At 39.5% G+C, this 15,323-nt stretch overlaps 1 protein-coding gene across 1 annotated transcript; it reads left to right on the top strand.

Annotated features, from left to right (window-relative positions):
• The first annotated feature begins 10,176 nt into the window (after positions 1-10,176).
• On the top strand, positions 10,177-12,024 carry RPS23 (ribosomal protein S23). Its single transcript, XM_037801478.1, has 4 exons — positions 10,177-10,229; positions 10,689-10,848; positions 11,585-11,705; positions 11,823-12,024. The coding sequence occupies exons 1-4, from the start codon at positions 10,226-10,228 to the stop codon at positions 11,967-11,969; spliced, it is 432 nt and encodes a 143-aa protein (XP_037657406.1). The 5' UTR covers positions 10,177-10,225; the 3' UTR covers positions 11,970-12,024.
• Positions 12,025-15,323: the final 3,299 nt, after the last annotated feature.

Here is a 15,323-nt window from a genome sequence, read left to right as displayed (position 1 = left end):
CTTTTTTTGTTTTTTTGTTTTTTTTTGTTTTTTGTTTTGCATTTTTTAATTGTGATTCTTCACATACCATACAATTATCCATAGATCCAAAGTGTATAATCAATTGCCCCCAGTACCATCACACAGCTGTGCATCCATCAACACACTTAAATTTTTTTGAATTTTCAGAACATTTTCATTACTCCAGAAAAGAAATAAAGACAAAAAAAGGAAACTCAAATCCTTCCATACCCCTAACCACCCCCCCATTATTGATTCATAGTATTGGTATAGTATAGTATTGGTATAGTATAGTATAGTATAGTAATGATATAGTATAGTATTGGTATGGTATATTGATGAAAGAATGTTGAAATACTACTAACTGTAGTATATAGTTTGCAATAGGTACATTTTTTTCCCTAATGCCCCTCTGTTAACTTCAAGTTATAGTATCATACATTTGCTCTGGTTCATGAAACAGTTTTCTAATATTTGTTCAGTTAATCATGGACATTGCCTACCACAAGGTTCACTGTTTTATACACTCCCATCTTTTAACCTCCAACTTTCCTTCTGATGACATATGTGACTCTGAGCTTCCCCTTTCCATTCCATTCATGCACGATTCAGCACTGTTAGTTATTCTCACAATGTGCTACCATCACCTCTGTTCATTTCCAAATATTTAAGTTCAACCTAGTTGAACATTCTGCTCATAATAAGCAATTGCTCTCCATTCTTTAGCCTCATTCTAACTTATATTTCATGTCTATGAGTCTACATATTATAATTAGACCCTGCAATATTTGTCCTTATGTGCCTGACTTATTTCACTCAATATAGTGCCCTCAAGTTTTCTTCATCAACCCATTTTTTTAAAGACAGTTTTGTTCACACACCATACATTCTGTCATAAGTAAACAATCGATGGTTCCCTGTATAGTCACGTATTTATGTATTAACAACCCTCACCACTATCTATATGAGAACATCTCCATTTCTTCCACAAAGCAGGAGGAAGAGTCAAAGAAAAAAGAAAGAGAGAAAGAAAGAAAAAAAAAAACATGACAGCTAGGAAGCAACAAAAGGAAAGATAACATTAATCTAAAGTAGAATAGTCAGATGACATTACCAATGCCAAGAGTCCCATACCCTCCCTTTTGCCCCCCTCTTACATGCATTTAGCCTTGGTATATTGCCTTTGTTACATTAAAGGAAGCATAATACAATGTTTTTGTTAATTATAGTCTCTAGTTTACATTGATTGCATTTCCTCCCAAAACCTCCCTATTTTTAATACCTTGCAAGGTTGATATTCATTTGTTCTCCCTCATGAAAAAAACATATTTGTACATTTTATCACAATTGTTGAACACTCTAGGTTTCATTGAATTATACAGTCCCAGTCTTTATCTTTCCTCTTTCATTCTGGTGTCCCATATGCTTCTAACCTTCCTCTTTCAACCATATTCATAGTTATCTTTGTTCAGTGTACTTACATGCTGTGCTACCAGCACCCAAAATTGTTTTCCAAATCTCTCACTCCTGTCTTTTTCCTATCTATCTGTAGTGCTTCCTTTAGTATTTACTGTAGAACAGGTGTCTTGTTCACAAACTCTGTCATTGTCTGTTTGTAAGAAAATATTTTGAACTATCCCTCCTATTTGAAGAACAGTTTTGCCAGATATAGGATTCTTGGTTGGTGGTTTTTCTCTTTCAGTATCTTAAATATATCACCCCACTTCCTTCTTGCCTCCATGGTTTCTATTGAGAAATCCACACATAGCTTTATCAAACTTCCTTTGTATGTGATGGATCACTTTTCTCTTGCTGCTTTCAGAATTCTCTCTTTATCTCTGATGTTTGATAATCTGATTATTAACTGGCTTGGTGTAGGTCTATTCAAATCTATTCTGTTTGGGGTATGCTGCACTTCTTGGATCTCTAATTTTATGTCTTTCATAAGAGATGGGTAATTTTCATTGATTATTTCCTCTATTATTGCTTCTGCTCCTTTTCCCTTTTCCCTTTCTAAGACACCCTTGACATGTACATTCCTGTATTTCATGTTGTCATTCAATTCCCAGAGATGTTGCTCATATTTTTCCATTCTTTTCCCTATTTGTTCTTTTGTGTGCAACTTTTCAGGTGTTTTGTTCTCCAGTTCCTGAGTGTTTTCTTCTGCCTCTTGAGATCTGCTGTTTTATGTCTCCATTGTGGTTTTTATCTCTTGTGCTGTCCTTTCATTTCCATAGATTCTGCCAGTTTTTTTTTTTTTTGAACTTTCGATTTCTACCTTATGTATGCCCAGTGTTTTCTTTATAGCCTTCATCTCTTTTGCCATATCTTCCCTAAACTTTTTCAATTGATTTAGCACTAGTTGTTTAAATTCCTGTATCTCAGTGGAAGTGTAAGTTTGTTCCTTTGACTGTGCCATAACTTCATTTTTCTTAGTGTAGGTTGTAGTTTTCTGTTGTCTAGGCATCTGGTTTTCTTGGTTAGCCCAATCAGGTCTTCTCAGACCAGAACAGGCTCAGGTTCCAGAAGGAAGAACTATTCAGTATCCAGTTTCCCTGAGGGTATGTCTTAGAGGATTGACACACCCTGTGAGGCCTCAAGCTGCTGTGCTTTTCTGCCCAGCAGGTGACACCTGTCAGCCTGTCACTCCCAACTGGTGTAAGGAGGTGTGGCCTGCGGCTGTTTTCCCCCAGGCTCTGGGGTCTCGTACTGAATGGAAGGTCGGTAGTAAACCTGGGCACCACCTCTTTCCTCTTAGGGAAGATATGCCCCCTATGGAGTTTTAATTTGCATATAAATAGTTTCTTTGTCTCTCTGACTCTGCTATCTCCACCCTTGTCTGGGTCAGGGTGCTGCAAGCTGAAAATGGCTGAGGCTCTCTCCACTGAGCCATTCAGGTTGGGAGAGAGAAAAAGGGACAGAAAGCTCCCTTTTAGGGTCAGTCCATGACCCCCAGTTTCACCTGTTGGCCAGATAGCACCCAGTCCTCTGGGCTCCCCTCCCAAGACAGGGAAGTCCCCTGGATCTTCAATGTGAATCATCACTAAAAGCCTGTGTCTGCTTGTTGGGGATTTGTAGCTTGCATTGATCAGTCCACATTTGCCAATTAAAACCCTAGTTGGAGCTGGACTGAAGTATATTCACTTGTTCAGAGAGTGCTGCTCTCTATCACAGTGATGTTTTGCAGTTTGGGCTGCCATGGGGGGAGTGGGCTCCCAGCTCAGGTCTGCAGTTTCTACTAACAGAAGCCATGCTGTGATCTCAGGCATTCCTCCCAAATCCAGGTTGGTGTACAGTGTGTGGACAGTCATGCTTGTCTCCCAGTAGTTATTCCAGATCATTTACTAGTTGTTCCTGGTTGTTTATTAGTTGCTCCAGGGGGACTAATTAACTTTCATTCCTCTCTATGCCACCATCCTCTTCCATCTAATTACCATGCTGTTTGGACTACTGTGGCTTTATAGTAGGCTTCAAAGTCAGGCAGTATAGTCCTCCCACCTTGTTTTTCTTTTTTAGAATATTTTTAGCAATTTGAGGCATCTTTCCCTTCCAAATAATTTTGATGACTAATTTTTTCCAAGTCTGCAAAGTAGAATGTTAGAAATTTTGATGTGAATTGCATTGAATCTGTTGATCAGTTTGGGTATAATTGACATCTAAACTACATTTAGCCTTCCTATCCATGAACACAGAATCTCTCTCCATCTCTTTAGGTCACCTATTTCCTTTAGTAGAGTTATGTCATTTTCTGTGTAGAGGTCTTTTACATACTTCATTAAGTTTATTCCTAGGTATTTAATTTTTTTAGTTTCTTTTGAGAATGGAATCTTTTTCTTGAGTGTCTCTTCAGTTATGTAATTTCCACTGTATAGAAACATTACTGACTTATGTGCATTTATCTTGTATCCTGCCACTTTGCTGTATTTGTTTATTAGCTCAAGTAGGTGTGTCATTGATTTCTCAGGGTTTTCCAAGTGTAAGATCATATCTGCAAATAATGAGAGTTTTGCTTCTTCCTTTCCAATTTGGATACTGTTTATATCTTTTTCTTGTTCAATTGCTCTGGCTGGAACATCTAGCACAATGTTGAATAATAGTGGTGACAATGGGTATTCTTGTCTCATTCCTGATCTTAGAAAGAAAGCTTTCAGTCTCTCACCATTGAGTACTATGCTGGCTGTGGGTTTTTTATATTTGCCCTTTATCATATTGAGGGAGTTTCCTTCAATTCCAAGTTTCTGAAGTGTTTTTATCATAAAAGGATGCTGCATTTTGTAGAATGCTTTTTCAGCACTGATTGAGATGATCGTTTGATTTTTCCCTTTTGGTTTCTTAATGTGTTGTTGTACATTGATTGATTTTCTTATGTTGAACAACCGTTGCATATGTGGGATGAATCCCACTTGGTCAGGGTGTATAATTTTTTTAATGTGTCTTTGAATTTGATTTGCAAGTATTTTGTTGAGAATTTTTGCATCTATATTCATTAGGGAAGTTGGCCTATAGTTTTCCTTTCTTGTAGCATCTTTATCTGGTTTTGGTATTACAGCAATTTTGGTTGCATAAAATGAGTTAGATAGTGTTCCACTTTCTTCAGTTTTTTGAAAGAGTTTAAGTAGGACTGGTGTGAGTTGTTTTTGGAAAGTTTGGTAGAATTCCCCTATAAAACCATCTGACCCTGGGGTTTTATTTGTAAGAAGCTTTTTGATAACTGACTGGATCTATTTACTTATGATTGGTTTGTTGAGTTCTTCTATTTCTTCTTTATTCATTCTAGGTTGTTCATGTGTTTCCAACAAATTATCCATTTCCTCTAAATTATCTAGTTTGTTGGCATATAGTTGTTCATGGTATCCTCATGATATATAATAGCCCCCTTCTCATTTATTATTTTGTTTATTTGAGTCTTCTCTCTTTTTTACTGTGTCATTCTGGCTAAGGGTTTATCAATCTTGTTGAACTTCTCAAAGAACCAACTTTTGGTTTTATTTATTCTTTTTTTGTTTGTTTTCCATAGCGTTTATTTCTGCCTTAATCCTTGCTATTTCTTTTCTTCTACTTGCTTTAGGATTAGTTTGCTTATCATTTTCTAGCTTCCTCAGTTGTTCCATTAGTTCTTTGATTTTAGCTTTTTTCCTTTTTAATATACGCATTTAGATCTATAAATTTCCCTCTCAGTACTGCCTTTGCTGCTTCCCATAAATTTTGATATGTTGTGCTCTCATTTTCATTTGTCTCTAAATATTTAGCAATTTCTCTTGCAATTTCTTCTTTGACACACTGTTTAGGAGTGTGTTGTTTAACCTCCAGATATTTGTGAGTGTTCTGGATTTTTGATAGTTATTAATGGTTATTAACCATTGTGGTCAGAGAATGTGTTTTGAATAATTTCAATATTTTTAAACGTATTGAGGCTTGTTTCATGCCCCAGCATATGCTCTAACCTGGAGATTTATCCTGAAGAATTTCTGTGAGCACCAGAGAAGAAAGTATATCCTGGTAATTTGGGATGTGATGTTCTATATACGTTTGTTAAGTCTAATTCATTTATCACATTGTTTAGGCTCTCAATTTCCTTGTGGGTCTTCTGTCTGGGTGATCTATCTATAGGAGAGAGTGTCGTATTGAAGTTTCCCACATTTATTGTGGAAATATCTATTGCTTCCTTCAGTTTTGCCAATATTTGTCTCATATACTTTGGAGCACCTTGATTGAGTGCATAAACATTTATGATTATTTCTTCTTGGTGAATTGTCCTTTTTATTAGTATATAGTGTCCTTCTTTGTCTCTTATAACATCCTTGGATTTAAAGTGTATTTTATTTGAAATTAGTATCGCTACCCCTGCTTTCTTTTGGCTGTAGTTTGCATGGAATATTTCCTTAAAGGGAATAAACAGAGAGTGAGAGTAAAAATATCCGACAAATAAAAACCAAAGGATAAGATGGCTGATTCAATAACAGCCTTCACAGTAAAAACATTGAATGTGAATGAATTAAACTCACCAATTAAAAGATATAGATTGGCAGAATGGATTAAAAAATATGAACCATGACTGTTGTTGAGAAGAGACTCATCTAAGACCTAGTGATACAAAGAAATTGAAAGTGGAAGGATGGGAAAAAAACATTCTTTTCTTCTTGTCTTGTTTAGAAATATTTTCCTTTCCCAGTTCAAAGATACAAACAAAACCTTTGTTTTCTATTAAGAATTTTAAAGTTTTTTTGCTAAGTTTTAAGCCCTTAAGCCATTTGGAGTTGATTTTTTTATTTTAGTGTGAAATAGGGATCCAAATTAATATTTTCTGTGTGTGCAGCTCCATCTGTTTGGCCGTCCCTCCTTTACCCATTGATCTAACATCTACCTTGGTCATTTAACAATATCCTTTATCCATGTTGGTTTCTTCTGGGTTCTCTATTCTATTCACTGGTCATTATCTCTCTCTTCTATACCAATACCACTCAGTTTTATTTACTTGGCTTCATAGAAATTTCTTGTATTTGTTAGGAAAGTCCTTCTCTGGAATTTTGCTGGCTATCCTTAGCTCTTTAGTCCTCTAGCTCCAAACTCATAGTCCATGAGTTTGCAATTATCCTCAACTCCCTTGCCCTTCCTCCATCACATTCACCTGCCTAGGTCCCACCACTGGACCACTAGCCTTTTTATATCCAGTTGTCCACCTACACAAGCACTACACCTGAACACCTGAATGCATTTGAAAAAACACACAAAACCATGCTGATTGATGTCACTTTCAATTTATAACAACATAGTTCAAATGGCTCTCAGAACTGTCCAACAACTCTATGCTATCTTGTCAATGTACTTCCCACTCTCCTAGATTAAGAGAGAGTATATTGTAGAACTTAATTATAAGGTTCTAAAACCAGATTGCCTGAGTTCAAATCTTAATTCTTCTGCTTACTAAACATGTAACTTTGGGTAAGTTACTTCAACTCCCCATCTGCAAAATAGGGGGAAGATAATGATATTCACCTTTTAGAGTTGTTTTGAGGGTTAATAAGTTATAAATGTAAAGCACCTAAAACAGTATCTGGCACATAGTAAGTACTATCTAATGCTAGTATTGCTATCCTAGATGATGATTTCACACCTTACCTTCTCTTCTCGAACTTCCTCTCCCTACTCCTTCTCTACACTGATGGCCTTGCTTCTTATTTCTTTGAGAAAAGAATAGTTAAAAGAGAAATTACATGTCTTCTCATCAACTTGCACCTGTACTCATGTACTTTGTCTTTGCTGCTATTACTACAAAAAAACTGTTATTACTCCTAAGGTCAACTTCTCCACTTGAGCACCCTTCTAGTCTACTCAGGGACTTGTTTCTACAACTACCCTCTTTCTCTATTGAATTCTCCATTTTTCCTTCTCAATTGGAATAGTCCCATCAGCACATGTTGTAATAGCTACCATCTTAATGAAATCCACCTTGACTCCACACCCCCCTCCAGCTATAGCCACTTTTCTCTGCATGCTATAGAAAAATTCCTTGGAAAAACTGTCTATAGATGCTGTCTAATCTTCCTTCCCTCCCATACTCTCTCTTTTTTTTTAAATTCAGTTTTATTGAAATATTTTCACATACCACACAATCATCCATGGCATACAATCAACTGTTCACAATATGATCATATAGTTATGCATTCATCACCACAATCTATTTCTGAACATTTTACTTACATCAGAAAGAATCAGAATAAGAATAAAAAATAAAAGTAAAAAAAGAACACCCAAACCATCCCCCTATCCCACCCTATTTGTCATTTAGTTTTTGTCCCCACTTTTCTACCCATCCATCCACACACTAGAGAAAGGGAGTATGATCCACAAGGCCTTCTCAATCACACTCTCACCCCTTTTAATCCACATTATTATACAATTGTCTTCAGGAGTCCAGATTGCTGGGTTGGAGTTTGGTAGTTTCAGGTATTTACTTCTAGCTATTCCAATACTTTAAAACCTAAGAGGTGTTATCTATATAGTGCTTAAGAATGTCCACCAGAGTGACTTCTCGACTCCACTTGAAATCTCTCAGCCACTGAAAGTATTTCATCTCATTTTGCATCCCCCTTTTGGTCAAGAAGATATTCTCAATCCTATGATGCCGGGTCCAGATTCATCCCTGGGAGTTATATCTGCATTGCCAGGGAGATTTACACCCCTGGGAGTCAGGTGAGGGCAGGTGAGGGCAGTGAGTTCACCTACCGAGGTGGCTCAGAGAGAGAGGGGGCTACATCTGAGCAACAAAGAGGTACTCAGCAGGAGACTCTAAGGCACAATTATTTACCAGTTTAGCCTCTCCTTTGCATTAACGAGCCCCACAAGGGCAAGTCCCATGATAGAGGGCTCAGCACATCAAACCGCCAGTCCCAATGTTTGTGACAAGATCAACAACAGTCCAGGTGATGAAGTCCAACACTTCTGCACCTTCCCCTAGCTCCTCCGCGCGGGGGGGGGGGGGGGTTCCCTCCCATACTCTCTTGACCCCAGTCCAATCAGGCTGTCATCTTCAGCACTACATGGGATCCTCACTTGACAAGTTGCCAATAACCTTCACACTGTCAAATCCAAAGGACAATTCTCAGTCCTCATCTTATCCTCCTTTCACACTTGGCTTGGTTAGCATAGGATATACCACTGGCTCCGTATATTCCTCAGTCTCTTTTGCTTTATCTGCCTTCTCTTCCTTATCATTAAACTTTAACGTACTCCAGGGGCTCAGGTCTTCAGCCTTCCTCTGTTCTATCTACAGTCACCCCATTGGTGATCTCATTCAGAGCCACAGCTTTCATTATCTACTCACTGATGACTCTCTTGAACCCATACTCATATATCTAACTGCTCACTTCACATTCCTACTTGAACGTCTAACAGGCATCTCAAACCTAACACATCCAAAACCAAACTCTTATTTCCCCTTTAAAATCAGTTCCTCTCCCAATATTTCCCACTCAGTACATTAACACTACAATTCACCTAATTGATCAGGTTAAAAATCATGGAGTCCTAACTCCTCTCTCACAACCTATAACCCTTAGGAAATCCAGTTGGCTCTACCATCAAACAATATTATCAAATCCAAACACCTCTCACCACCTACACTGAGTATTCAAACCACCATCAACTCTCACCTGGACTATTGCAATGGCCTTTCAACTGGTCTCACAGCTTCATCTTTTGCCCCCATAGTTTTTTCTCCTCACAACAGCCAGAGCGATCATATAAAAATGTAAATCATATCTCCTTAAAGATGCCCCTGCTCAAAACCTTCCATTGTCATTGAAACACAGAAGAGTAAGTCTTTACTATTGTAAAACATCATCTGGTCCCCGTGCACCTCAGACCTCATCTAGTGCCACACTACTCCTTCACCCACTGGGTTCCACCACAGTGATCTTTCAATTCTTCAAAAGCCCCAGCCCGTTCTACTTACTGATAATTCCTCTTCCTGAAGGCTCTACTCCCTATATGCTTGTCTGATTGGCTCCTTCTCTTTAGGATCTTGGCTCAAACAATCACCACAGATGTGCCTTCTAAAGCCACCCTATCCAGGGTAGCTGCCCCTACCACTATCATGTAACCACTTCCATTTTCTCTAATAGTGCTTATCAATACGTGAAAGTATCCTTAAATTTACTTATATATTGTCTGTCTTTCTTAAAATATAAACTTTATTAAGAGAAGCTCGGGCTTTTAAATACTACATCAAATTGCCTCACTAGGTTTTACAATTTACTATGCTTCTTGTGCTTATGAGTCAGCGTCGCAGAGCTAACTTTCCGAACTATGCAGAGGGCCCCTACTCCAGCACACAAACATCCCTAACACCTACCCCTCCTTAATCAGACCCGGCTTCGCCAAGCTCCACCCCGCGTATTTGCTGGGGGCGCCTGCGCCGTAAGCAAGTCTCGCGCAAAGGATTCTGGGGTCGGTAGTTCAGGTTCCTTTTGTCCCTGCAATTAACATGAAAAAGAAATGAAAGTTGGACACCAGTGAATTTCATGCAAATTAAACAAGGCTCAGATTCTGGCTTAGGTAAAAGGCGCAAACGCGACATTTTCGGAAGAGACTCGCCAGCCTTGGGTCAGGCGCTGCACAGACAGCCGCATATGGGGTCCTTGGCTGGGCGGCTCTTGCTCGTGGTGGCTTGTGGGTCCTTCCTGTGCCGCATCTCTCTTTCGCTCGGGCTCGCGGCGCCGGGAAGATGGGTGAGTGGTGTGGTTCTCGTCTGAGGAGCCCTCAAGCGGCACCTAGGATCTTGGAGATGATCAGGCGAATGGGGTGGAGCGGGACAGGGTGAAGCCGCAGAGGTCCGACGGGAAATGGCCGGGGAAGCGCAGCTTTAACAGGCACATGGTCTAACTCTTTGGGAGTCCACGCGGCCCGGAAGCCGCCGATAGTACGTTACGGACGGGCGCAGGGCAGCCGACGCTATCTTTGGGCATTAGCGTGTAAATGCAGCCGCTGGGATGTCCCTGTCTTACCCCAACTTTGGCGGTTGGTACAGGGAATTTTGAGGTTTGACCTTATGTTTGGTCTCTAGGCCTATATGTGTTGCAAAAAACTTACCGGCTTAAAAGTTTAGTTGAGGTGAGCTAGTTTTATAAGACGTAAAATAAGATCATGCGGCGTGTTTTTGCAGAGAAGTCATTTCTTGTAATTTTTAGGCAAGTGTCGTGGTCTTCGTACTGCCAGGAAACTCCGTAGCCACCGACGGGACCAGAAATGGCATGATAAACAGTACAAGAAAGCCCATTTGGGGACAGCGTTGAAGGCCAACCCTTTTGGAGGCGCTTCCCATGCAAAGGGGATCGTGTTGGAAAAAGTGTAAGTAGAAGACCAGCGCTTAAAGGCTTATTGCATTTTGGCAATTGGAGACGTATTTGTTGGATGCTTTTAAGAGAAATCGTGATAATAGATTCTGCTTTTTTGGTGTATGCTTTAGCATTTGGGTAAAGTTTCAGAATACTGTTCATTTAAATTTGATTAGGGATTAGACACTGAAGGCTTTAAATCTCAACATTCAGTAAATCGAGGAGAAATTGGAAAAAATAGTTATGCAGAGGATACATATGAGCACTAGCTATGTATGTGTGGAAACTTTTAAGTAATTGACACTCATCAACGGTTGAAATTTTTACAGTCACATTATGTGGTGCTTTCTACTTGAGAAAAACTAAGGTAAAGAGAAGTGAGTTGTCTGCAGTCATACAGCTAATGTTGAACCATAAGGATTTGACTGTTTTTGACTTCAAAAAGTGATAATTTCATGTAGTTCAATCAAATTGAGTGGCAGACAGGATTTGAACCCAGAATTTCCAGCTCTGGGTCTTAGGTACCTTTCCACCTATAAAGGGGCTAGAAATTGTTTGCTTGTGCTTATGAAACTGAGGAAAAACTTGAAATCACAGTAGTTTAATGATTTAAAATTAGATTGAAAACATTGAAATAAACATTGTACTTTTGATTTTTAAAATACTATATACTTACAAACCATATAATTTCCAGTAGGTTCTATGTTTAATGAACTGTAGCTCACTTTGTTTTGCTGTTCATGTTTCAGAGGGGTTGAAGCCAAACAGCCAAATTCTGCCATCAGGAAGTGTGTCAGGGTCCAGCTAATCAAGAATGGCAAGAAAATCACAGCCTTCGTACCCAATGATGGTTGCTTGAACTTTATTGAGGTGAGTGCTTCATATCTGTTGTGGTTTCTTTTCATGGGGTGTTTTCCCCCAGATTTTTATATGATGGAGTTTCTTGTTACCTCTAACACCAAAAGTAAACTGTTGATTTTATTCCAGGAAAATGATGAAGTTTTGGTTGCTGGATTTGGTCGCAAAGGTCATGCTGTTGGTGACATTCCTGGAGTCCGCTTTAAGGTTGTCAAAGTAGCCAATGTCTCACTTTTGGCCTTATATAAAGGCAAGAAGGAAAGACCAAGATCATAAATTTTGATTATGCAAAGCAAACACAGTAATAATAAATTTTCATATGCCAAAAATATGTTTTGCCTCTTATTTCTCTCCTCTACCCACCACAAAAGATTGTTTGCTTAATCAATTCTAGGATATATGGAATTCATAATCCTAGGACAAAGTGTTTCTCCACCCCACTTATATATACAAAATAACAGTTACAGATCTGCATTATAGAATGTTTTAAAACCTCATTTACAACGAGTGGAGATCATGTTGGGTGGCCTTAGAAATACACATTTCTTGGATCCATCTGCATGTGGACTCATGATAAACATTACCCTCAAGTTACTCCCTGTTCTGGTATTGCAATTATCTAAAGGTGACTGGATCTGTGTTGTATTCCTGTGTATAGACTACTGTGCTTAAAATAGGACTATGATCTAGGCTTTGGAGGATTTAGATAGTTGATGGAAGTGTATGCCAAAGCAAATTGAGGCATAGGAGATAAAAAGTTGGTGTGAGAGCAAGGAAGATCAGATATAGCAAGACAAAGTTTTAAGTGCTCTGTCATAAGCTGGACTGTAACTGGATGCCTTTTGACCTTAAGGTTTATTTCGAGGTACACAAAGTTGTGGGAAGTGATTAGATCTAGTGACAAGAATAGTTCTAATAGTTGAGGCTGGATGTTGGGTACATGGTCATTTTCACTATAAATTTTTGTTTGAAAATTGCAATATAAAATAAGGTTTTATCTAAAATGAGGCTATTGGTCGTCAAGTTTAAGTCACATCTGAGGAGCTGCTGTTAACTTAGGAAATGAGTTTATTTGCTGTATGGTCAAAGCCTAGTGTTCGGCTTGGCTAGGATCTCTCAAACTGGTAATTCTTTGGCTTCCTATTCCCCATGGGGCAAGACCAAAGACCTTACCACAGCTCAGAAGAACCCTGTGTTGTCTCTGATCTCTGCCTTGCTCCAGCCTTCGCTGCTCTTTGCTGCCCATGCTCTAGCAACTGAAATCTGCATTCACCGTTTAGCCTGAGACCTTTCACATCACGTACTTCCCCCATCTCAGACCTCCCTGAACCCAAACTCGGCATGGCCTTCCATGCCCTTCCCGTACCGACGAGTACATTTGGTGGTGCTGGTCACCAAAATTTGTACGATTACTTGTCTTCCCCACAAGGTTGGCGAGGCTAGCCCCTGGTTTCTGTCCCAGCGTCTAGCGCGTGTAGTTGCCTAGTCAGTATTTGTTAAGTCGTTCCCAACGGCTGGTCAGGCGCTTTCAGTCAAGCTCCGCTTGATCCAGCCCTTTGCGATTCGGGGAAGATCTGCAGACCTCGCTCACCCGGCTGCAGGCCCCGGCCTGAAGCGAGAAAGGAGAGACCGCGAAGAGGTTCGCGGGTTCCATACCCGGAGTCAGGCGCGGCGCGGGCAGCCCTCGCAGGTGCGCGGGGCCTCGGGCCTGCCGCAGTTGGAACCGCGACAGACAGCGTCCGCAGCGCCGCCCGCGAGGAGGAAGGGCGCGAGGGAGACGGCGCGGGCGCGCGCCGACCTGGGCCCGGCAGCTGAGCCCAGGGACGTCAGCCGAACTGTAAAGACGAACACACCCAAGAGGAGTTCAAGACAGCCTTCCACATGGGTTCGCACGTGAAGTCTTGTGATGCACCCGGAAAATACCTGTTTTTATATATATATATATATATATGTATGTATATATGTATATATATATATGTATGTATATACACCTGTTTATATGTATATATATGTATATATAAAATATATACCTGTTTATATGTGTGTGTATATATATACTACTATATATATATATAGTGTGTGCATATGTACGTATATATGGCCGCCCTTTTCTACTGCTGCGCAGTCCTAAAGACTAAGTGGCTGCCGGGATTGAGCCTTGCAGTTCCCATCCTGCTGGGCAGCTCCACACCCATAAATCCTCTGATTCTTGAAACTGATCTCTTTTCCTTCTGTATCCTCTGTATACCTCCTTTGCCCCTCCTCTAACCTCCCATTTAGGTATCCAAAAATAGAGGGTGCTGTAGAACTCGGGCAAGGTGAGAGGAATGAGACACTCACCTTGGGCGCAAAAATTAAGGGACCAGCTAAAAAACTTAGTAATCAAGATAAATAATACGTTTTAAAATCAAAATTAAGGCAAAATGTCCGTGATGATAGCTGGGGATAGAGAAATGAATGAAGTAATTACAGAATGAAGAGCCCCAGGCTATGGGCTCCTCGGGTTTACAGTCTGTTTCTCTCCGACCTTTCACAGCCAGCCTCCCTGCATCCTCTGGCCGACTTAATTCAACAGCCTCCTAACTGGCTGGAGTTTGACCTTGTTTCATTGATGTGCTCTCATGCTTCCGAAGTAATGTGTCTAAATGCACATTAGCTTCAGCTAAGCACTCCAATCATGCCATCGGAAAATGTGAGACTAGTCTGTAAACAATGGCAAGAAAGGTACAGCTTCAGTTCCCAGTGATAGCTGCTTGACATTTATTAAGGGAAATAATTTATTCATTTAAAAGAATATTTGGGAACAGAAGGGAATTTCCTCCTAATTAAAGCCTGAATGCTTCCCTCTAATATCTAGAAAGGACAAGGATGTCTGCTTTTGCCACTCCTATTACTCCTATGTACTGGAAGTCTTAGTGCTATTTAAGCAAGACAAGGAAATAAAAAGCATACAAATTGGAAAGGAAGAAGTAAAACGTTCCTGTTTGCAGATGACATGTTGTCCACAAAGAAAAGCCCAAGGAATCCACAAAAAAACTTGGCAGGATACAAGGTTAAAGCACAAAAACCACTTGGTATGTCTATATAATAACAGTTAATGGTTGGAAATCAAAATTAACATAATACCATTTATAATTGCTCCCCAAAATTAAACACTTAGTTATAAATCTAACAAAACATGTACAGTATCAGTGGTTGCCAGAGATTAGGGGTTGGGGCAGGTTGATGGAAAACAGTTCTGTACCCTGATTATGATGGTTATACAAATCAATACATGTGATAAAATTTCATGGTCTTATATACCAAAAAAGAAGGAACATTTAAAAGTTAGTGAAATCCAAATAAGGTTTGTAGTTTAGTTAATAGTATTGTACCAATGTCAATCCCCTGATTTTGAAAATGTACTCTGGATATTGAAGATATTATTTATTGGGGAAAGCTGGGTGAAGGATACACACAAATCTCTATACTATTATTACTATTTATAACTTCTTATGAAGTTATTTATAAAAGTAAAAAAAAATGAATGGTTATTCTAGTTTGTTATTTAATATTAGCTCTTTTGTTGGCCTAGCAAATCCCAAACAAGTCAGACATTTAGAGCAGAAAGAGTCTGGAAATCACCTAATC

This window comes from Choloepus didactylus, chromosome 13 (assembly GCF_015220235.1).
Source record: "Choloepus didactylus isolate mChoDid1 chromosome 13, mChoDid1.pri, whole genome shotgun sequence".
NCBI lineage: Eukaryota > Metazoa > Chordata > Mammalia > Pilosa > Megalonychidae > Choloepus > Choloepus didactylus.
The sequence above is the reverse complement of the archived record's forward strand: the minus strand, read 5'-3'. Positions and strand labels throughout refer to the sequence as shown.